At 39.4% G+C, this 25,101-nt stretch overlaps 1 protein-coding gene and 1 long non-coding RNA gene across 2 annotated transcripts in view; one reads left to right on the forward strand and one right to left on the reverse strand.

Annotated features, from left to right (window-relative positions):
* Positions 1–2,327: 2,327 nt before the first annotated feature.
* Positions 2,328–4,557, forward strand: LOC127962418 (uncharacterized). The gene is made up of 2 exons (XR_008154583.1): positions 2,328–2,829; positions 2,925–4,557. It is a non-coding gene; the product is annotated as an uncharacterized LOC127962418 (long non-coding RNA).
* A 10,056-nt stretch (positions 4,558–14,613) lies between these two features.
* Positions 14,614–25,101, reverse strand: part of LOC127962613 (uncharacterized) — a 33,877-nt gene continuing 23,389 nt past the window's right edge. Inside the window, exon 8 of the mRNA XM_052562238.1 lies at positions 14,614–14,707. Coding sequence (XP_052418198.1) covers positions 14,614–14,707 — 94 coding nt within the window. The remainder of the gene's footprint in view (positions 14,708–25,101) is intronic.

Here is a 25,101-nt window from a genome sequence, read left to right on the forward strand (position 1 = left end):
GTTGATACATTTATTTACACACAACCTGACCACCGACTGCAACTTTCAGACGCCATCTTGTTTTGGCTTAACTCTAACAAAATGGAACGCACAGGGTTTTTGGATATCAATGGCTGTGAAGGATACATCTATGCTGCCTTCAAAAACCGGCCAGATGAAGACATCTCAGGAGACAGAAACTGAAGCTAACATTGAATTTGGACGTGCCTTGATGCTTCACGACCTTGGAATGCATCCTCCGAAGCGGATGCAGCCCAGATGTTTCCAATTAGCGCTCTATCGCATAGCAATGGTGCAAGAGGACAGCTGATGAGAGGACAACCCTGCTAGGAAAAGTGGAGCCAGAACTGCTAGTTTTTGTATATCATAATCAGAGTTGTAGTGGTAAAAAAAGGGGTGGGTAAACTATAAATTCTGGGTGACCACATCGTGGTCACGGTAAGGTGGACCACTGCCTACTTGGTGTATGTGTATCCTGATGACATCGCTATAGGCTATCATTTGATATTACTACCAAGGTTATCACTGGTTGTTCCCTCATATAGGTCACACAATCACTATTCAATTCATACATTAATCTAAGTTCTTGTTAAAGAGACTCAAGAAGGAATAATGAGGTTGATATCTATAACGTTTACTAAATGACAAAACTGAGAGAACAATTTTTTTAAAGAGGAATAGAGAGGGAGGCTTATATCCAAGGGTTCCAATGCAATGCACTTGTACGTAATGATTAGGGATTTTGGATTATTTTCATAGTCGATTAATCTATTGAATATTTTCTCAATTAATCGGTTAGTTGGTTGGTCTATAATATGTCAGAAAAATGTGGATCAGTGTTTCCCCAAATGCCCAGGAATGGTCCTCAAATGTCTCGTTTTGTCCACAACTCAAAGATATTCAGTTGACTGTCACAGAGGAGAGAAGACACTAGAACATATTCACATTTAACAAGCTGGAATCAAATATTTTTTTACTTTTGTCTTTCATATATTTTATCAATGACACAGACTGCAATGACACAGACAGCTTCATTGCAGAATGACATCCTTTTGGTGACATGGTTCACATGAGATGATTGACAGCTTTACAAACTAATGATATCGCACTGATGTCATAGCTGACGCGAATCAATAAGAGGAGAGTAATCGCTAGCTCTGTTAGCTGTTTTAGTTCTAAAGATCGCATAAATCAGTGTAAAATGAATAGAAATGTTATTCTGTATGACAAAATATTTTACAAACATGTCATAAAATTATTATCTCTTCAAATGTGCGTACCATTGGACTATAGCCCTGGTGGATCGTGGATATTGTATGTATACGAACACAAATAAACCGGCGATGAGATGAATGGCTGCTGTATGAGTGATGATTTCTATTCAAAATAACGAACGTTATTATTATTGTTATTATTATTAATTTCCTGATAACCATTTTTTAATTTTGATGCAGTCTGTTGCGTTTCGTTCATTTTGAACGAATCATGACTCAGGACTACAGAGTTGTCTCAGAGAGTGATTCGTTAATTTTGTGTTGACTGCACATGCGGATTACACAACATATGGGTTCTGAATCGACAGGTTAGGTCCGAGTCTTTTAATCTTCATATCAGTCCCATAGAGACGGGAATAGAAAAGATTAGTTCATTTTGCTGAACGAGACTCAAAGATCCGAGTCAGTAAAATGATCCGAACTTCCCACTACTGGCAACACCGCAAGCAATTGGTCAACACTGACAAGTTGCAGCGCAATATGAAAGACTTCGTCTTTAACAACAAACAACCTATGAAACTAATAATGAACAATATGAAATTAAAATGACATAAGATTAATTTAAAGTGTCATAGGAACTGTAGGCTATTTAGAGGTGGATAAACTCAATTCAGAGGTGGATAAACGCACTTTGGAGGTGGGTAAACGCTATTTCTGAATTTTGGGAGGTGCGTAAATGGCGTTTACGTCCGTTTAGCCTCCACTACATCCCTGATCATAATGGCGGAGACGGTGATGTACCTCAAGCTTAGCCAAGACCGAGGCCAGTTTTCTGCGTCCTTTGTCGGATTACAACTTTAAATGCAGGTAGGCTTGGAGCTTACTTGAATAATGTTATGACACATATGAAAGACTACAAAATACACACATGCATAGCAGTTCAGATGCTGACTGAAATCTTACAAAGGTGTGATATAGTTTATTCTCTTGACCAAGATGACTATATGAAGACACAGGTTTGCAACCTGTATTTTTTAGGCAGTTGAGCATAAAAATAAGACTGAATAAAAAATAAAGAAAAAAGAAAGAAAAGAGCGTAGTGAAGGAGTGGATGCCGATTTGCCATATCCTTCATACTGATATTAATTAAATTATTACATGATTTCTTGTTTGACTATTAATCAAGTTATAGCAAGAGTGAAATGTGTAACCTTATGTGTGCTGTATTTCTTTTCCTCAAGATTAATGTCCACATATTATGTGTGTGTATCCAACCGTAATGATAAGACACTCGCCAGTGCTAGAAAGCCTTGAATTTTAGATAAGTTCTCTGTGTACGTGTGTTAGTATCTGTCTGTACAGGGAGAAGCTCAGACAGTCCCAGGACAAACGATCAACTGCCAGTGTCCAGCATATCAGATCTACGTCTTTGGAGAGTTTTATCTAGGTTTTGGAACCAATCAGAATTTTGTTGACTCATGTATTGACGCAATTAGTATCCTCTGTCAGGGTATAACTGTGGTTGATTTTGTATTGTACTGGGGGCGGCCTGCGAACTCCTTCGAGAGTGTTGAAGCTGACTTCTGCTGATGAAATTGCAAACTATTTTCTTCAAGTAAAATTATTATTATTAATTGAACTCATCTCTGAGTCCTGGTCTTCATTGCGACATATCTGGTCCTTGGGTTTTAACTGTAAATTCCCCTACAGTTAATGGTGGAGGATCGGCGGGCAATAGTTCTTTGTTGACATCCCTGATCAATCATCAAACCAAGGTAGGAAAGATTTTAGATTTAATATTATTGGTTAGGGACTGTCTGTAAGTGGAGGGGGTCGAGAGAAGGAGGAACGATAGACTCACTCAGACGTGAGGGGGTAGACACCAGCTCCAGGGTGGAGTAAGGTAAATTGGTGTCACAATATACCTGTAAATAAGTAACCTTGTGAGTATAAGGGGTACAAGTACACATCGGTAGGTCTTGATATAAGATATTTAGAGATGTGTACAGTTACAGAGGGAACAGGTGCACACCTATAGGTCTTAGAGAGAGACGTAAAATTTGTTTCTAGGTGTGCACAGTCCAGGGGGGGACAAAAACGCATTCTTAACAGGCATGTGAACCCGTAAAGGGCAGTGCTGGGTCAAGCACCGAGGGACAAGGGACACATAGGGCCGTAAATAGGCAGTGCTGGGTCAAGCACAGAGAGCCAAAAAGCACGAGAGGCCATAAAGGGCAGTGCATTTATGGCCGGGTAAGCCAAAGTAGGGGTATGGGAAATCCCGAGAAGAATGTAAGACGCTAGACGGGGGTTCTAGTCGTATCTCGCTCTTCCAACTCTCGATCACCCACCATTACAGACAGGGGCGCCCCGAGCTTAGAAATAGGCCAGGTCAGTGGTTAGGGAAAAGAGTATCCAAAATTAGTGTTTAAAAATAAATAGTGATAATTCATATGTGCACCTATAAAAATATAGGGATATATGCAAAGGGAAAGTATTGATTGATCTGGGATGCCTCAGGAACAACCCCAAAAGAGCTAAAATGTAGTTTTCATGACCCTGATTGGATTGGACCAGTATATGGAAATTCTGGAATATACTTTGCAATTTCATCACGCAGAAGTCAAGTGCTGTTGGTAAGATCGCCGCCTCAATATGTTTTTGGTTTATGATAGAAATATGACTGACAAATTAGGTAACCTGGTCAGCCCTGATAGAAATAATGAAACAGAAGAGAGCAAATGCTGTAAACAGTTTGGCTCTGAAGCTCTGACTTTAAAAATATATATATATTCTCTGAATTCATTTAAAGAATGATCAGTCTGAGCTTTAATTCTGATTGTAATGTTAAAACAAAAACTTGATTGGCTTTAAACTTAGAAAGAACCTGAGAAATAAACATTTATAAATGTATGTGCCGATTTGTTAAAAATAATCCCAGAAGTAACTGAGTGATGATTTAATCTGATTCTCTGTGCATAGAAGGTTTAAATGACAAAGAATGATATCATAAGACCTGTTCCAGTTCCTATATAATTGTTGAAAGTCCTGACAAGGAATACTGAACAGAATTCTGTGTTAGTGAAAAAAAAAAAAAAAAAAAAAAAAACTGAAGGCACACAAATTGGCAGTGGCATTTTGGAAAAACTTAGAAGCTTATGTTTTGCTTTAAAAAAGATAAAATTACTTTGACTACAATGACGCCGTTGTTTTATCTCATGCTGGCCCCCACCATGACTCTGGCTTAAGCTTTAAAAGTACCAGAGACATGTTCTGAGTAAAAAAAAAAAAAATGTAATTCCTATATTTACTAATGTTTGGCCAAAAGAGTAATTTTATTGTTGGATTGCAAAATTGTAGTCACGCAGCATCATAAAAAAAGAAAAAAGAAGAGAAAAGAAAATTATTTTTTGTTTATGAGATGATAAAGTTGTAAACAAGTAACATAAACGGGGGTTTCAAAGTAACTTTGAAGACAGCATGCTAGCAAGACCCAAAGTAATATACCTGGGTCAGATAACCTCTGACAGATTTAAAACCAATGTTGAAATTCAGAAGCCATGGCCAGAATTAAGTGAATGGATAAATACAAGTTGATGTAAAAGTAATGACAATGACTGCAAAGAACTTTGAGAAACATTTGAGTTGCGAAAATAAAGTAAAAATACAAATATAAAGATGTTTATTTTTAAAATGCATATAATTTCTGACAAGTTTTAAACTGGGCTAGAATAAAATGATAGTACGATGAAATTATGTTAAAAATGAATGAAAATGCATTGTTACGAGTCCTGAATCCCTCAGAGTTCTCTCTCTCTCATTCAAAGTAAGCTAAAATGCCGTTATCTGAGCCTGTGTTTAAGTGATAAGATATTTATAGTACAGCACAGTGTTTCAATCAAATCATATGCACTGAGATGCTAAAGGACATACTAAAAAGAGTTCAGATTTAATGTATTAAGAGGGCAATTGGTAGTTAAATGTTCAACTGCCCAATGCATGTAAGAAATAAGAGATTATAAAAATAATGAATAACAATTTAGGAGCAATTGTTGAAGAGACATGAGGTCTTTAAAATCATAATACAGACCCTGAGCTATAGATGTAATAATTTTGAATAGTTAAACAGTTGTATTGCTATTTGTTCTATGACCAGTAACTTATCTGTCTTATTTTTAGTCTCCACCATCATATAGGGCCTGATGGCTGCAGCTACAGAAGCAACAGAAAATTACAATGAATGGACGGGTGTGAAAAATAAATTCACTGAGTAATCTCAGCATGATAGTTTGGAGGTATCCAATTGAGTTTAGCGATTAAATATTAGTTTGATTAACCTTTTTCAATGTTTTAACACTAGTAGGTGCTGTCAATGGCTCTCATGGTTCTTGAGTGCACCTTTCCTAAGCTGCAGGAAATACTGGATTCTGGAAGAAGACTGTTGAGGATGTTTCAACGGGAAAGAGTGGTTACCAGTGTGCATGAGGTGATTTCTCAATGACGGGTAAGATCCTCTTCTGGCCAATAGGGGACAACCTAAGGCAGGGGGTCACCGCCACTGGGCACCTGCCCTGAAGGGAGGTGTTATATGTGAGATGGTAGTGGAGTTGAGCGGATGCTTGATAGGCCTAGAGCATCATTAAGAGGGGAACTGTAGGAAGTACAGGAATCTGCCTCAAAATGTGAGCTCCTCCAGACCTGATCACCAGCAACCGCATTCCTTGACTGATTGTTGTGACAAGCGTCCACAACTTGATGCAACTATGCCAGGGGATCACACCCTGAGGAAAAGAGGCTTATTTATAAAGAGTTAATGGCAATGGGCTTTCAAGAACCATCTGAGACCATGTGATGACAGCCATTATTTTGAGACAAAAATTTCTTATGAGGCTAAAATGATATTGAACTAATATGTCTATATCATAGTCTTTACTCATGCAGGTCATTAGGCATGACACAAGATGATTACAAGATATATGGTGGTGGCTAAAAATGAAGACTGCTTCTGCTTAATCAAGAGATGGTTTAGATAACAAAGGTTAAGGGAATTAAGCATGTAAGGTAAAAATAATTTTAAAGAAATGTTCCTAGCATTATGTATTTTAAACAGTTTAAACTGAGATTTGAGATATAGAAACTTTGACATTTTTAACTTATTTGAATAATTTAGGTTTATATGTTGTAATGAATTTTATATTATAGTCTAAGTTAAAGTTTGGCAAAAATTGTCAAAATAAATAAATAAAAAATATTTTGCACAGTAAGAGAGAGAGAGAGAGAGTGCTTGAGTGGAGGCAGGGATGGTGCTCTTCTTCTATTATTGGCCTGCTAAGAAAGAGTAACCAAAACAGAGCAATAATTTTAAGACCAAAACAACCCAGCTGATCTTTCTCAAAATAAAAATCATTAATGATCAGGCAAACTTTGAGATTAGATAAGAGATTAGGTACAAACTTGGTAAAATGCACAGACAATGTTTGAGTTTAAATCCTTCCGATTTAATACCAAAAGGAAAACCTTAAATATGAGCTGTTAAAATATAAATGTGTTAAGTATGTGCATGCATGAGAATGGATATATATATATTATTGGGGGACAATTCTGTTCCTGTTTTGTTTCAATTGAGTCACTAACCTCTGGAATGAGTGTTTTATCATTACAGATGTGTTAAGTGAAATTACTTTACAGAAGTCGATAATTCTGAGTGAAACTAATGAAAAGACAATGCCGAACATGGGACGAGCTTTAAGTGTTTTGGTTATCCAGCTCTGTCTGCTACTGGTAATAATGACTTGTTTTGTCTTTTATAATGCTGATTTAAATCACTCTCTGGATTAATATGTTAAAGAGTGTTTATATGATTGGATTTGTGAAATTTAAGTTTGCCGTCAAAAATGGGTTTAAAATCCATGCCTAAATTTAAATGAGGGTCTAAATTTTAACAAGTTAACACTTTGTTGTTTGAATGGTAAAGGTAAATATTTTAGACGGCAGAAAAACAGTGACAGATTGGCTACGTCACTAACCAAATTATCCAGAGAGCACCCTCACATAAAGAAGCCTGGTGGGAAAACAAAGGAGTGAATCCTGCTTGTGTAATATAGTGCAAAAGCTTTATGTAGTGGTTTATGTAGAACAGAGATAAGTTGAACAAAAACGTGTGGATAGCCCCTTAATGGAGCAAATCCATAACAAGAGGTTTGAATTAATTGAAATAGAACAGCAAAAAAAAAAATAATAATAATAAATTTTGTTTGAACAAAACAATTGTAATAGGCTCTATGGAGCTGCTTATGAACACCTGTCAGGTCAAATCAAATTAATATTGTGAACACTGACAGGGCTTTTTGATAATGTATACTGTTTCAATACAGATTTACAGAAACTGAGGATGTCTCTTTAATAAATATTTGGGCGTTTAGAACTAAGTAATAGTATTGTTCATTTAGTAATAGTATTGGGAAATCTGTGTGCTTTTTTTTTAGTTTATAATAATTTATGAGTAAATAAATATCACTACCAATTGACAAACATGAACGAGGGTTTTAAAGACATTGATCTCGTAGCTGATGTGTAAGCATTTATCACTGACAAAACAGTGAGAACTAAATTGACTTAATACGAGGTATTGAGGATTTGCTTCTGAATGTGTCATTAATATAGTATGAAAATTGACAAGATTTGCATTTGAAAAAAAAAAAAGGGTAATGATAAGGCAATGAGTATGGTTAACAGTAATGTCCTGGTATAAAATACATGCATGACAATAAGTGGATAGGTTAGTTGTATTTTAAAAGTTAGACACTTCGATACTTAAAATGTAATTTTAACCAAATGTGTTAACAATGACAAGTTTATGGTTCATGTATGTGTAAACAGCATGTGAACTATGATGACTGCAACTGGATTCGTGGTGAAAGTAAAACTTAATAAAAGGGTTATTAAGTAATAAACTAGGACCTGCTCTAGGTTTGAGGAAATTATGATTATTTTTATTTTTATTTTTAAAGATGGCTCAATATTGATCTTACTTATTTTTGGTTTGTTTATTTTTGTGTTTTTAACACCAAGTTTGGAATGAAAGGGTAAAATAGATAATCAATCTCTATAATTGTACCATTGATGGGGAAAATTATAGATTTTCATAAAATAAGGGTATCTTTACTGGGATTTAGGTTATAAGCAATGTCTATATTTGGTATCTGTGAGGTGACTGAGGGTCTGACATATGTCAGGAATGCAATAACAGTGGTTATTCATTTAGCCCGGCTTCCAGAGAATAATATATATACGTTTATTGTAATGAGTTTATTTTAAGATATGACCAAATTAACTAAAATTCATCATAGTTGTATAAAACATGCTAAAAGAAAACAAATAAGGCAAATATCCTTCTTAAGGGTTTAAAAAAAAATTGAATTGGTTATAGTGTATGCGGTTTTCTTTAATGATTTGTTAAATCTGGTTAATGAATATGCAAATTTAGTCTTAAGGCTGTTAGATAAATGTTTTGTTTTAGAGGGTAAGTGTGAAGTAGCTGTAGTAGGAAGAGAGGTATTTACAAAGATATGTTGATGAAAGTATATATGGATGGAGGACACTTTTCCAGGTAGAGGGACACACAGAATAATTCACTGGAAAAGACATTATGTGAAGAAAGACTAGTGCAAGTGGCGATATTGTGGGATTAAGTTAGTAGATGAATGTATATGGGAAGTAAGAATGATTATGGGAAGTATTTTGTACAAAATAATGTGTTTATTACTAGAAATGTCAGCCAGTACCAGAGATCTTAAGTATATGGACCTGCTTAAGTTGACCAACAGCCTGCATTCTTAGCATGCATCACAACTACACCTGACCTCATTTATTAGACCAGATCTGGGGTATTAGACCCCACATTGATCTAAAACGGGGGACTGAAGGAGTGGATGCCGATTTGCCATATCCTTCATACTGATATTAATTAAATTATTACATGATTTCTTGTTTGACTATTAATCAAGTTATAGCAAGAGTGAAATGTGTAACCTTATGTGTGCTGTATTTCTTTTCCTCAAGATTAATGTCCACATATTATGTGTGTGTATCCAACCGTAATGATAAGACACTCGCCAGTGCTAGAAAGCCTTGAATTTTAGATAAGTTCTCTGTGTACGTGTGTTAGTATCTGTCTGTACAGGGAGAAGCTCAGACAGTCCCAGGACAAACGATCAACTGCCAGTGTCCAGCATATCAGATCTACGTCTTTGGAGAGTTTTATCTAGGTTTTGGAACCAATCAGAATTTTGTTGACTCATGTATTGACGCAATTAGTATCCTCTGTCAGGGTATAACTGTGGTTGATTTTGTATTGTACTGGGGGCGGCCTGCGAACTCCTTCGAGAGTGTTGAAGCTGACTTCTGCTGATGAAATTGCAAACTATTTTCTTCAAGTAAAATTATTATTATTAATTGAACTCATCTCTGAGTCCTGGTCTTCATTGCGACATATCTGGTCCTTGGGTTTTAACTGTAAATTCCCCTACAGTAGTATAGCTCAATGTTCAGCGGCATCTGTCACAGCTAAACAGTGCCCTGTTTGAATTTGTTAAAGGGGTCATATGATGCGATTTCAAATTTTCCTTTCTCTTTGGAGTGTTACAGGCTCTTGGTGAATTTAGAAGATCTGTGAAGTTGCAAAGACTAAAGTCTCAAATCCAAAGAGATACTCTTTACAAAAGTTCGTCCACGTCCCCCTCAAACGGATCATTCTAACACGCCCCCACATCTCTATGGCGGTATGTGGAAAGATTTGCATAATGCCGCCCCAGATGTTCATGCAAAAAAAGGCGGCGTATCTTTTATTCTTGTTGTAGTATTGTTGTTGCCACCACCACCATTTCATATAGACGCTGTGTGTTTCACTGTGAAAGCGAAACTACTTTTTTTGGCCTTCTAAAAGAGGACAATATCCATTACGTCATGTCTGGAGCTGATTCGTGCTGGTCGCTGAGGAAATACATACATTTTACACTGTGGATCGGTGAATTGGCTTTCACTGTGGATGATGTGGTGTCCAGCCCGGGGTTGTCACAGGTGGTTGCTTCAAGACCAAGGCATGCTCCTTTTTAGAATCTGCCAGTCCTCTGTCCTCAAGCCGGCACACCTCTGCTCACTCAAGACCACGGCTCAGTCTAGGGCTCCAGCCTCTGCTCACTCAAGGTTGCCGTGTGTGACGTTGTTCCGTTGAGAAAGCGAAACTACTTACAAAATACTTTTTAACTGTATTTTATTTTGATAATGAGCAGGCTTCAATATAGCAAAATTATGTTGTGTCAGCATGATGGTCATACCAAAGCTGGTTGGTTATACAGAAGCAATACATTATTCAAAGATGTAAAGCTTTTTCAAAATAAAGAAAACTACTCTCTGCTGTTTCGTTTTCCTTTCCGAAACCTTTGGAATGTGTCACAACGAACTGTATATTAGTACACAGTAATTTAGCACATGCGACCTAATTTCTCAATGGTGCAACTAAAAAAAAACAGAGGCCGCACCAGTGCAACCAGCCATTCGAGGGGGGAAAAAGTCTCTGTGGTTAAACAACAGAAATTAGAGCCCTGCATTTCAGCCTGAGCCCGACGGTCCACAACCTGAACAAAATCCGAGTTTTTTACACCCCTCGATTTAAGGCTCCTTTTCGCTAAAAGTTGCTTTGTTATTTATTGGCTCATTTGACCACTAAACAAGTGTGTGGTCAAGCATTTGTGCCTAAAGTAAGCGAGTCAGATTTTGACTGTAGTAGACAGCTGGATTTATTGGCTTTTCATCTGCCGCCTTTTTCCTCATCGAAAGAAGAGTGGCTGCATTGTTTGTGCGAACGAAGGGATTAAGGAGTAATCAGTTATTTGTTTCATGGCCTCATTCTCATAAGGGTTAACCTATTTTTCTTAATGCGATGTTCTTTTTGTCTCTAATTCTTTTGTTTCCTCTTTTGACTTTTGCTGGCTGAGTTTTAAATGAAGTTTGGCAAATTCTTTTAGCCCTAATAAAAGTTGTTTGTATGGTGATCCACACCTCTTGCCTTTTCCATCTGGAACATATTTGTGTGTGGGGGTTGTTTTTCCCTGAATTTTTCCATCTTAGTCACTACATTTTGGCTGCTTGCTACACACGCATTAATTTGTATGTTAACTGCTGAGTTTGTGCAAGATGTTGCACTACACATAGCTGTCATTGAGAATACTTATTCTTCTGAATATGTATGTACAAATACATGTACTTATTCTTCTCAATTAGTACATGGATGTGTTGTATTTGCATCATTTTTAAGGTCTAAAAACATATTATGACTGCATTTGGATGGATTTTTTGTGATCTTTCATTTTTTACCTGCTGCTGCTGGGTCATGGGCCAAAACCTTATGAATTAAATTGTGTTAGTCCACCAAGATCCAATTAAAATGTTTTGTCCACTATTTTGGTCAGAGAAAATTCCCACAAAAAACTGTGCCCATAAATGTGCTGTTCACCACAGGACCATGATTTCAGTTTCACAGGACAGACCCAGCCTCCTACAGGATTAGTGTTTCAATGGTTGATTTTGACAGGTTTTTTTTTTTTTTTGAGTGTTCTTTTTGTCTCTAATTCTTTTGTTTCCTCTTTTCAACCTATGCTGGCTAAGTTTTAAATGAAGTTTGGGCAATTCTTTTAGACCTAATAAAAGTGGTTTGTATGGTGATTCACACCTCTTGCCTTTTCCATGTGGAATGTATTTGTGTGCACTGGTTGTTTTTCCCGGCATTTGGGGGAGGCTTAGTCACTACATTGTCGTCCTGTCGTCCTGTCGTCCTGTCGTCATCTGTCTGGACTGAGCAGTTTTAAGGGTCTATAAGGGAGCAGGAAGCAGGAAATTCACAGTCCTCACGCATTAGCAAATATTATAGAAATGGCAGCACAGCCAGTGGTCAGAGACATGTATGGTTTATTTAATCGGAGAACAAAAGAATATAGAGAAAGGCAGCTGAAACAATATCCAGATGTTCTCTTCAGAATATATAGGTTATTGCATCTTCATGTTCTTCTCTTCAGACCCACAAATCCCATCCAGTGGATGATAATGCTTCGAAATCAATATGAAAACATCACTGCTCAATGGACTTTCTTAAATCAGGCTGACCAGAATATTTGGCATGTGATAAACGTCTCTGGTGATCGCAATGAATTGGAAAGATTCTGTGAAAATTTTCCAAAACATCTGCAGGAGATTCAAAATGATGAAGCTGAAGTTGATGAAAATGAAGAAATTCTGAGAGCAAGAATACAAGAGCTCGAATTAGAAAACAGAAGACTGAGAGAACGACAACACTAAAAGAAAAAGCCCTCTCATAAACATGAGGTACAACATTCAATACAATCACCTTACACACAGTACAATACATATTTCATAAAAGCAAATATTTTAGGAATGGTTTAAATGGTTGTTATAATTTTTGAATCGTTGTCAGTCAGAGTTGATTGGTGTTTGTCTTTTACCTCCATCTTTAGTCACAAATTAACAAAAGGTAGTAAATGTTTTAATATAAGATGTGTTTTAAGTGTTTTAAGCTGCAAGAATTTTAAGAATGTTCATTTATTTTCTGGTCAAAATCTGTCAAACGTTTAAATGTCACACAGTCTCTTGCTCGATAGTAACAGAACTCTGTGAGATCGCTAGTGAATTGAAGTAAGCTAACTGGACTGAAGTATGCTTTTTAGTTATTATAAAGGCCTCTATATAATCTATTAGGAATCTAAATATAAGTTTTGCTTTCCATGCTGCTACGAGGACCAATGGCCACAATGACACTCAAAAGTTTTGAAAGTGACACCCGTATGTAAATGCAGTCATGACTTTCAAAATTGCAATGACATATAAACAGATGGGACAAAAAAATAGAAATATATTCTGTCAATATGTGCATTAAGCAATACAAATGCAGATTAATATTTAAATGTTTTTAAACAACCTTTTTTTTTGTGGGGGGGGGGGGGGTATTGAAATATATTGCAAAATTTGTAACTAATTGTTTACAAAAGTTGCCTAATGAATTGTAGGCCTAAATCTAAATCTCTCACTGTACTATTCTACAGTAAGTCTCTACACTGTGTTATTATGGTTATGGTGGTGCTTAGGGACACATTGTTTGCACATTACATCTTCACTTTATTAGCACCCTTACTAATTTAAGAAGCACCCTCAGCTATTATAGAAGGGCCCGCATCTGACCTCCTCATTTAATTAGATATTATTAGTCAAATATTATCATCAACTAGCCCCTAGCATATTATTCTGGCAATCACTGTATAATATTTTCAAGGTTGATTGATCTGTGTTATCTCTATTAATTAACACATGAATTACACAGATCTATTCTTTAGACCTAAACAAATGGCTAAAGAAAAATAAAAGTCTTTAACAACGACTATTACAAAAATAATAATACTTACGCACAACTGTTTCTTTCCTTTTGCAGGTGAAATCACAGCTCTTCAGATGTTGGTGAAAATGAAATTACTTATTGTTGATATTTGCGACGGGCAAAGGCTCATCGAAGGCTTAATGCTGCCCTCCTCCGTTCATCCGAAGCACTCCGCTTAATGGGATATATTATCTTCATATACTATATAGTCCAGCTTTTATTGTTTCATAGCCCTTATATGTACAAAGGATTTATTTCCGTTTATGCAACTTTGATGAATATAATAATTTTCTTTAAAAATCAGTTGTACAAACTTTTGCTCTGGTTGCTTTGCCTCCATTGGAGTGCATAACGAGGGACTTGTATATTGCTGCCTGTTACCAGAATTACAACTCACATGGTTTTATAATGAAATGAGAACGTCAAAATATTTAATTTACATCAGTTTTTCTTGGATAGGAACAATAACTCTGTGTGTTTTTTAATCAATATGCACATTTGCTAAAGGGCAGGATTAAAAGTTCTTACTTGTGAAGAAGGGACATAAAGGTAGTGTATTGATGATAAAAATGAATATGATGTTAATCCTATATATCTATCTTATTTCTATCTTATCCTTTTTCATATAAATATTACATTTATATTTATATTATGCAGTATTTCTATCATGACAGTTCATTATTTACACATAGAATTACATGCAGAATCTAAAATGTTTATAATTTTTTTTAAAGAAAATTTGTCTGAAAGTTATTAGTTTTTTTAGTACTGGGTAAATTTTACATAACCATTGTTTTTTTTATATATATATTTTATCATTGTCAATGTTTTTCAGATGTCGGAACCTTGTTTTTAGAGGATGAAGCTTAATTAATTCATAAAATACAAAGAGTCATAAGGATCTTAAATTTATCCCTACATTTAAACTCAATCATGAAACATATTCATGATGCAGAATCAATGTGTAAAAAACAACAGCAACAACAACTGAGCTGAGCTGAATAACTTTTTCAAACTCGGTCTGGAGTTCCATTCTGTCTCCTTCACAAACCTGAACACACTCCCAAACAGATCAGGGAATGAAGCCATCAGGTTGATGTTCTCTGCATCCTCAGGACTACGTAGAAAAAAACACCATGGACTGACACACAATAATACTAAAATGTTCTGGTATAAATTCCTTGTATGATATTATATGTCCCTCACTAATGCTTGTGTAGGTTGCGTATAAAACGCAGCTGGCCCAGTGTGTTTTCAGGATAGGCTTTCTTCTTCCCATCAAGTTTCTGGACAAGCTCAGATGGCAACTGAAAAGAAATATTTTTACAAATACAAATTATTTTTCAAACCAAGATTAATGCATGCCATGCACTATAATTAACTGATTTATAATAAAGAAAAAATAGACATGAAATCAGATTGTTAGTTATTTTTATTTTCATAATTCATTATGTCAACATTTCTTAAATATATTTATATTTACACAGTATGTTTGAATATTTATGCACTGGATTTAGAATAACTTTAGTTCTCCATTCAGAAAAGCTTTTCCCCTCTGTGTATTTTTCAACAGCTTGAAGGAGCTCCTCGTCAATATTACGAGAGTTCTTGGCTTCATTCTGGTTCCTCATCTTTTTGAAATACTCTCCTGACAGGATTTAAAAAACATTACAATCTCATCATGTCACAATCACCAGCTGGAGTGCCCTTGATCTCCATAAGAGAGCACTTCATCCAACTTCTGCCACTCTATCAATGACTTAATTCCCCATAATCCTCTGTCCAGTCTCATCAGCACTTATTGTTTGCACCTGTGTATCATTAGCCTTGTTAGCTCACCTGTCACACACCTGGACTCATTTAATGTGTTTTTGCCCGTGACCCAGTTTCTGTCTTTCCGTGTTTGATTAGTTCCCAGGTGTGTCCATTATCTTCCTCATGTGTTCCATGTCCCTGTTAATTTAATGATTCCATCCACCTGTGTTTCCCCAATTATCTGTTGTTCATAAGCCGTGTCCCTTCAGTTCTGTTTTGTCGGGTCTTCTCACTTGTGCTCACTTGTGCTCACTTGTGCTCACTTGTGCTCACTTGTGCTCACTTGTGCTCACTTGTGCTCACTTGTGCTCACTTGTGCTCACTTGTGCTCACTTGTGCTCACTTGTGCTCACTTGTGCTCACTTGTGCTCACTTGTGCTCACTTGTGCTCACTTGCGTGTGTCTACCTCTGTGCTCCATGTTGGATATCCCCTGTGTTGGATATATTAAAAACCTTATTCCGTTTACCCTCGACTCCGTATTCCTTCAGGCAGCGTAAAACCGTGACAGAAGACCCGACCTAAAGAAGAAAATAGAAAACTGCGTGTTTTTTTTCCTCCGTTTTGTTTTTGTGTTTTCAAAGTCTTTTTGTTTCGTAGTGTTCTATGGATCCCCTCTATCGTCCCGAATTCCTCATCCTCCTGCTGAAGCAGGAAGGACGTTCTCTCGAGGACCATACCAGACAGTTTTTCCTATTAGCTAATGCCACCAGCTACCCGGACGGCGCGCTCTGCACCTTCTACAACACCAGCCTGAATTCCAAATGCAGAGCGTTGTCGTCCGAAGATGGTCCTCGAGAGGATTTCGCCGCATTCGTGGAGTGGACTCCACGGAGCCAGAGCCCACCGCAGCCGCAGAGTCCGAGCCATCCACTGACAGGGAGCCGGAACTCGAGAGCGCGACTGACCAGGTGTGTGAGCCGGCAACACTGTGCATCGTGGGAGTCCTCGTGGAGATCAAGGGCGTGGAGGAAAGCCCTGCCCACACTCCTGCGACTGAGGGTGAGCTATATGCAGTCTCTGAAAGTCATATGGAGCAAGTTCTGGATCTGATGGACTGGTCTACGGAGGTAATCCCTAATATTCCTGTTTCCCCGCTGGTTCCGCCCAGCCCTGAGTTTCCTGTTTCTCCGCTGGTTACGCCCAGCCCTGAGTTTTCTGTTTCTCCGCTGGTTACGCCCAGCCCTGAGTTTTCTGTTTCTCCGCTGGTTACGCCCAGCCCTGAGTTTTCTGTTTCTCCGCTGGTTACGCCCAGCCCTGAGTTTTCTGTTTCTCCGCTGGTTACGCCCAGCCCTGAGTTTTCTGTTTCTTCGCTGGTTCCGCCCAGCCCTGAGTTTCCTGTATCTCCGCTGGCTCCGCCCAGCTCTGAATCTTCTGTTTCTCCGCTGGTTCCGCCCAGCCCTGAGTTTTCTGTTTCTCCGCTGGTTCCGCCCAGCTCTGAATCTTCTGTGTCTCCGCTGGTTCCGCCCAGCTCTGAATCTTCTGTGTCTCCGCTGGTTCCGCCCAGCTCTGAATTTTCTGTGTCTCCGCTGGTTCCACCCAGCCCTGAATCTTCTGTGTCTCCTGTATTCCCTCCCAGCCTCCCTCTCCCGCCTCCTCCCAAACCTGCTGGTCCCTCTACTCCTCTTTCGCTGGTTCCGTCCAGTCCTGATCCTCCTGTCCTCCCTCCCATCCTTCTCCTCTCTCCTCCTCCTAGACCAGCCAGTTCCTCGTCATCCCTGCTGGTGCCAGCCAGTCCCGCAGCTCACCCTCAGTCCGCGCCATCGGGGCGCGGTGGTTCGCCGCTGGACTGCCAGTCTCCAGCTCCGCCTTGGCGGGTTAAGGCCTTGTCTCCGCCTCCAATCTCCGAGCCCTGGACTCCTCCTCGGTCCTTCGACCCAGCGGCTCCGCCTTGGCTCTTAGCTCCCTCGTCTCCACCGTGGCCTGTCATCCCACCTGCTCCACCGGGCTCCCTCGTCCCTCCGGCTCCACCTTGGTCAGTCGTCGACCATCCGCCGCCTCGGGACTCCTCTCCTCTGGTTCCACCTCGTCACTCCATCCCTCCGGCTTTGTCAGGCTCCTCCTTCCCTCCGGTTCCACCTCCATCCTCGGTCGCTCCGGCTCCACAGCGGTCTGCCAGGACCCTGCCTCCGCCTTGGTCGCCTGAGCCTTCTGCTCCACCTAGGCCCTCCGGAACCTCGACGTCCCCCTGGCTCTGCGGCTGTGCTGCTCCATCTTGGGCTCCTCACCCACCGGTGCAGTCTCCGCCTGTCGGCCCCCTGGTGTCGTCGACCCTTCCTTCACCATGGCTCCTCCCGCCGTCGACTCCACCTTGGATCTCCGTCCTGGCTGGTCTCTGGTGGACCATCTGGCTCCTCCTGCTCCTGTCTCCTCCCTGGCTCCTTCCTCCGTCGTCTCCTCCCTGGCTCCTCCTTCTGTGGTCCCTGTCTGCTGGCCCCCTCCTGGAAGTCCGTCCTCCACCGGAACCTCCTCCCAAGTTCCCACCTACGCCTCCCCCTGTTGTTTCTACGGTGCGAGGACGCACCTACCGGGAGGGGGGAGTACTGTCACACACCTGGACTCATTTAATGTGTTTTTGCCCGTGACCCAGTTTCTGTCTTTCCGTGTTTGATTAGTTCCCAGGTGTGTCCATTATCTTCCTCATGTGTTCCATGTCCCTGTTAATTTAATGATTCCATCCACCTGTGTTTCCCCAATTATCTGTTGTTCATAAGCCGTGTCCCTTCAGTTCTGTTTTGTCGGGTCTTCTCACTTGTGCTCACTTGTGCTCACTTGTGCTCACTTGCTACTTACGTGTGTCTACCTCTGTGCTCCATGTTGGATATCCCCTGTGTTGGATATATTAAAAACCTTATTCCGTTTACCCTCGACTCCGTATTCCTTCAGGCAGCGTAAAACCGTGACATCACCCTATCCACCTTTTTCCTATGCCCCATGACGCTTTTTGCAAATTATGTGAGTAACTTCGGTTTATACTGTAAACAATCAGCAAAAGGTTCACTCTTTGAACACAATAATAAGCATTTTTAAAAATGAGGTGACATTTTTTTTTAGTCACCCTTCAATAATCAATCATTTGAAGAAAATTTAAAAGTGTAAAAGCATTAGCAAATTACCTTCAATATACCATGAAAAACTCATAAAGATTCCTTTAAAGGGATAGGGTTAAGAACCTAGCATTTTATACCAAGTCTTGCTTGTCACAAAGGGGCTACCGCTTGCTCTTGCATAAGCTTGCTGAAGGAACTATCTCAACAGATCCCTAGAGATCAGATCCCTGTTTAGATAGGTATCCGAGGACACATAGGTGGAGCAGCGTCCAAGATGAACAGGGCTTTTACCAACTCAAGAAAGCAAACGAAGCAACCATGCAAAGCCCTCACCGTATAGGATTTTAGAAAGCATGCAGAGCACTAGCATGCAAACTTACCACAGTATGGATTTCAGAAAGTGCGCAAAGACTTCACGTGTACGTGCTCACCATAACATGGATTTTAAATACTGTTCTAAGTGGGGGCTCTCATGGCACTCTGATTGAGCAGCTCATAGACGGAATGGTGCATCCAAAAACAATATGTTTGAGAGTCACCAACTTAATCTGTGGTAATAATGCTGGGGCTCCCAGGGAAAAAGCAGAGAACTCAATGTCACATGGGAGGAGAACTCCGAATTCAGAAAGAAAGAAGCGCACTCATAGGCGACCCTTTTTGGTAAAAGAGGGTGCTGCTAAACTACTACGAGAACCTCCCAAATACCCCTTCATGTTGAGGGAGGTGATGCTTGAAGTGTATAAATAAAGACACACTGGCTGAGCAGAGCCCAAGGAACCAAAGACTAACCATCTCAAAGAAAGGGAACAAAGCTGAGCGTGTAACCCTTACCGTACAGGATTTTAGAAAGTGTGCAAAGTGCTAGCGTGCACACTTTCCACTTACGTGGATTTTAGAAAGTGTGCAAAGTTTTTAACGTGCAAACTCACCACCATTTGATTTTTAGAGCTAAGCGTGTGTACTTAAAGCTTCCTAAGCATCGCAGAGGTGCTGAACCGAAAAGGAGAGACAAGCTCAAATTTACAAACCTCTGAGTAGAGGAGCATCAACTAAGTCCCTCAGGGTGACCAGGCCAGACATCTATGAAATTCCTTGCAGTGCCATGCCGGGCCTGATGATCAAAAAGTCTTCCACAGAAACATGTGATCTTGGCCGCCTGCACTGGAGCCCCGCTCAAGGGGCGCCTCCTTTTAGTCCGGACCATCAGTATGGTGGTTACCAACCGTAACATCATAGTTCCAGCATACTAGACTGTTATGCAAGAAGTTCCCACTTTACCTCGGTCAGGTGGAAAGCTGGTGATTACAGGGGAATTAGGAAGGGGATGATAAGAGCAGATGTAAAAACCTCCAAATGGAATGAGTAGATACCTAAGTATTAGGGGTGTAACGATACGCGTATTCGTATTGAACCGTTCGGTACGACGCTTTCGGTTCGGTACGCGGTACGCATTATGCATACCGAACGGTTCGTTGGACTAATTAATTATATTTGGAAAAAAAAAATAGAAATATAATGATATGCGTTCAACAAGGTAGCCCAATAACCCAAACGACGTAACAGGCAACGCCCCTGACACTCCCGAAGAAGAAAAAAACACCAACTTATGTTTATGTTATGTTATGACTCAGTCAGGCGCTCGCTCACTCAGTACGCGCTGAAGGCTCGTTGCAAAATGGCCAATGCGTTTAACAGACTAGAAAAAGAAGATGACTCTCAAACATATTGTTTGAGATGCATGATTCCATCTATGAGCTGCTCGATCAGAGTGACATGAGAGCCCCTCCTTAGAACATTATTTGTAAATCCATGTTATGGTAAGTGTGCACGTGAAGTCTTTGCACACTTTCTGAAATCCACACTGTGGTAAGTTTGCACACTACACTAGTGCTCTGCATTCTTTCTAAAATCCTATATAGTGAGGGCTTCGCGCGGTTGCTTCATTGCTTTAAAAAAAAAAAAAACACCAGCGTGAATACTTGAAACATGTCAACTCATTTACGCCGACATCACCTTATTGTGTCAGTATCTGGGAAAAGACGAAAAAAAGGAGAAACATGCACGCAACAAACTATGCCTGCAGCATTTAGACACCAGTATTATAGCTTACAGGGAATCCAAAGTGCACCCAAACACCAGACCTGTTGGTTATTTTAGGATCTTATATTTCTGGTCTGTTAAATGCATTAGACATTTTGCAATGAGCCTTCAGCGCGTGCTGAGTGAGCGAGCGCCTTAGGGTATCGCTCCTAAAAACGCGTGGAAAACGCTAAGCACGTCTTTCTCCTCCTTTCCAAAGCGCTCGGGCAGAAGCGCTCATGAGGCGTCTGTCTTTGCTAAGCAACAATGACGTGCTCTCTCCATGAGACGCGGAAATTTCAGCAAAGGATAAATGGATTTGCAGCTCTAAAAATCGCTTGCAGTAGCTCTGCTACTAAATTTATTTCAAAATTGCAATCCATATACAACTATGATCAGCTGTTCCTTCATCTTGGCTGAGTTTTCAACGTTGTTATGGGAAAGGATGAAGCTGATTGGTTAGTTCTTGTCACATGACCCGCGGTGCGCTTGCGGCATTCTGAAAAGTTGAGATGTTTTTACATTTTGCTTTATCTAAAACGTATCGAACCGAACCGAACCGAACCGTGACATCAGTGTATCGTATCGAACCGAACCGTGAATTTTGTGAACCGTTACACCCCTACTAAGTATTGCTCTGATTCAGATGAGAATGCTGATGCCTCATCTGGATCACATTCCTTAGGTCTTGCCTACCTCCCCGTTGCACACGATTCCTCTTACCCCAAGGAACGTGAGTCCCGACACTAGCCTTCTGTGCTCATCTCTTATCCTCAGATCAAGATGGACCAGGACCCTATGTTGTTCGAACTCAGACCTGGACCTTTGTGGAATAAAGGATTTGAAGGTAGCTGAACACGCCTTCGCCTCCCTGAACTTCTCGACTACCATCCCAACTGTTGTACTGAAAAGTTCAGAAGGCAAAACCAGAGAATCGAGAATAAAGGCCCTTTCTTTCTTCCCGATGTCTGCCAGGTTCACCCACAGATGTCTCTCCATTACCACCATGGCCAACATAGACCTTCCCACGGCGGAGGTGGCCTGCTTGGTAGCATGAAGAGAGAGATCTGCAGAGACCTGGTCAGTGGAAAGGCCCTCGCCTTTAATCAGGTCTTTTAGCAGATCAGCCTGATATGGTAGAAGCACCGCCATTGTGTGCAATGAAGCCAAAGCCTGACCTGCTGCTTTGTATGCCTTGCCATTTAAGTGAGATGTATCCTGAAGGGGCTTGGATGGCAAGGAAGGAGATTTAAGAGAGGATGTCTCCCCCACAGAAAGATAGATAGCCAGCTTCAGCTTCTTCCAGCTTCTCTTCTACAGGTGGCATCCTCTCATACCCGCTTTCAATGTTGACGTAACTCGTATGCTGAAACTGATGGATGCAAGAAGAAAATGGCCTCTTTCATTCCTTTCCGATCTTTGCATAGAAATCATGATCTCTACGTGCTCACTCTCCTCCGTGCCTCAGCAGCGGATAGTCCTGAACCACGGGAAGCAGATTTCCTCTAAAACAGAAACAAACAAGAGCGGACCTTTTTCATTGAAAAACGCTCAAAATTCAATATAAATAGATATTCAATAAATTCAATTCAAGTTTATTTGTATAGCGCTTTTTACAATACAAATCGTTACAAAGCAACTTTACAGGAAATTACGTTTCTACAATATTTAGTAGTAGCTTATAAGTGGTGACTGACAGTTTGTGCACGTATGACAGGATTTTCCAGAAAAATTGATACAAGACGTAGTCAGCCAGACGATGGACATTATTAACAGCAATTATTAGACGATGAAGTAACACTTGTAGCAATATGTGTTAGTTCTGTTTGTTGATTCAGGGTTAGCATCATCTGGGGTCCTCTGAGGGTCAGCATCATCTCTTCTCAGGTGTTTTGGATCCAGACTGGAGCTTGTGTAAATCCTAGTTTCCGTGGCAAAACATAGAAACAAATAGAGACATCATCAGCATAGCTGCTGTTCCAACAAATTAAAATTAATTAGTTTAACCCAAGATAAAGAATAAGAATAATCAGATACAACTACACTCACAATTTAAGAGATTCATTATTCGAATGCTTGGCGAAAGAGATGCGTTTTTAATCTAGATTGAAACAGAGAGTGTTCCAGAGTTATTTTGGGAGCCAAATGTGAAAGCTCTACCTCCTTAAGTGGACTTTGCTATCCTAGGAACTACCAAAAGTCCAGCATTTTGTGACCTTAGGAAGTGTGATGGATTGTAACGTGGTAGAAGGCTAGTTAGGTACGCAGGAGCTAAACCATCAGAGGAAGTAACAGTACATCCATCTAGTTGCAAATAGTTTTTGCAAACTTTTTTTTTTTTTGTCCAATAATTAATATCTCCGTCTTATCCAAATTTAATAGGAAAAAATTATTGGTCATCCAATCTTTTACATTTTTAACACACTCTGTTAGCTTAGATAATTTAGAAGTTGAATCTGGTCTCGTTGAGATATATAGCTGAGTATCATCAGCATAACAGTGGAAGCTAATTCCGTATTTTCTAATAATATTACCAAGGTGCAACATGTATATTGAAAATAAAAGGGGACCTAGGACGGATCCTTGTGGCACTCCATATTTTTGGTGATAAATAAGATGCCTCCCCATTTAAATTAACAAAATGGTAGCGATCAGACAGGAAGGATCTAAACCATCTTAGAGCCTGCCCTTGAATACCTGTATAGGTTTGTAATCAATATATGAGTATGTCATGATCTATGGTGTCGAACGCAGCACTAAGATCAAGTAAAACTTGATGATGCAGCCTTGATCTGACACAAGAACCAGGTCATTTGTAATTTTAACAAGTGCAGTTTCTGTGCTATGGTGGGGCCTGAAACCTGAATGAAATTCTTCATACAGATATTTTTTTTTGCAGGAAGGAGCTCAATTGAGCAGACACAACATTTTCCAAAATTTTTGAAATAAACAGAAGATTTGAAATAGGCCTATAATTTGCCAGTTCACTAGGATCTAGTTTTGGTTTCCTAATAAGAGGCTTAATAACTGCCAGCTTGAATGGTTTTGGGACATGACCTAAAGATAATGACGAATTAATGATATTGAGAAACGGTTCTTCAGCAACAGGTAACAACTCTTTCAGTAATTTAATGGGTATAGGATCTAATAAACATGTTGTTGGTTTAGATACAGTGATACGTTTATTTAGCTCTTCCTGTCCTATAGTTGTAAAGCACTGCAGTTTATTGCACCAATGGATGAAACTGAAGTGTTAGACGCTGTAGAATCTACATTCGCTATTGTATTTCTAATGTTATCTATTTTAGCAGTGAAGAAATTCATATAGTCATTACTATTAAACGTTGATGAAATATTTGAATCAGGTGGTGTCTGGTAATTTGTTAATTTAGCCACTGTGCTAAATAAAAACCTTGGATTGTTTTGGTTATTTTCTATGAGTTTGTGGATATGCTCTGCCCTAGCAGCTTACAGCCCTAGAGCCTGTCTATAGCTGTACATAGTGTTTTTCCATGCAATTCTAAAAACTTCCAAGTTAGTTTTTCTCCATTTGCATTCAAGACTACAAGTTTCTTTCTTAAGAGAGTGAGTATTACTGTTATACCATGGCACAGTATGTTTTTCTCTAACCTTTTTCAATTTGATGGGGGGAACAGCTTCTAATATATTAGAGAAAATAGTGCCCATGTTGCCAGTCATTTCGTCTAGTTCATGTGTATTTTTGGGTACAAATAGCAGTTGAGATAGATCAGGCAGTTTATCTGCGAATCTGTCTTTGGTGGCTGGAACAATAGTTCTGCCCAGATGGTAACGTTGAGACATATAGTTAATATCAGTGATACGCAGCATGCACGATACAAGGAAATGGTCTGTAACATCATTACTTTGAGGTATGATATATTTATCAGTAAGATCGATTCCATGAGATATAATTAAATCTAGTGTATGATTAAAACGATGTGTGGGCCCGTTGACATTTTGCTTGACTCCAAGAGAGTTTATTAGGTTAGTAAAGGCAAGTCCTAATTATCCGAATTATCAATGTGAATATTAAAATCTCCCATGATTAGCGCCTTATCAACTGTAACCAGAAGGTCTGAGAGGAAATCTGCAAATTCTTTTAAGAATACGGCCCTGGTGGTCTATTGACAGTAGCCAGAGCAAGAGATACATTAGATTTATTTTGCATGTCTGACAGTGTAACATTAAGCAGAAGTATTTTGAATGAGTTAAACCTGTATCCTGTTTTATGGGTAACACAGAGAATATCACTATATATTGTTGCAACACCTTATAACAGTAGTTTGGTGGAGTAGACTCATTTAGACCAAAATAATAATTTGGTTTTAGCCAGGTTTCTGTCAAGCAGAGTACATGAACTATTATCTGTGATCATTTCATTTACAATAACTGCTTTAGATGTGAGTGATCTAATATTTATGAGCCCAAACTTTAAAAATAGTTTTTGTTCATTTACTTTTACGTCTTTCTGGTTTAATCAC

The sequence above is a fragment of the Carassius gibelio genome, chromosome B7, assembly GCF_023724105.1.
Source record: "Carassius gibelio isolate Cgi1373 ecotype wild population from Czech Republic chromosome B7, carGib1.2-hapl.c, whole genome shotgun sequence".
Classification (NCBI taxonomy): domain Eukaryota; kingdom Metazoa; phylum Chordata; class Actinopteri; order Cypriniformes; family Cyprinidae; genus Carassius; species Carassius gibelio.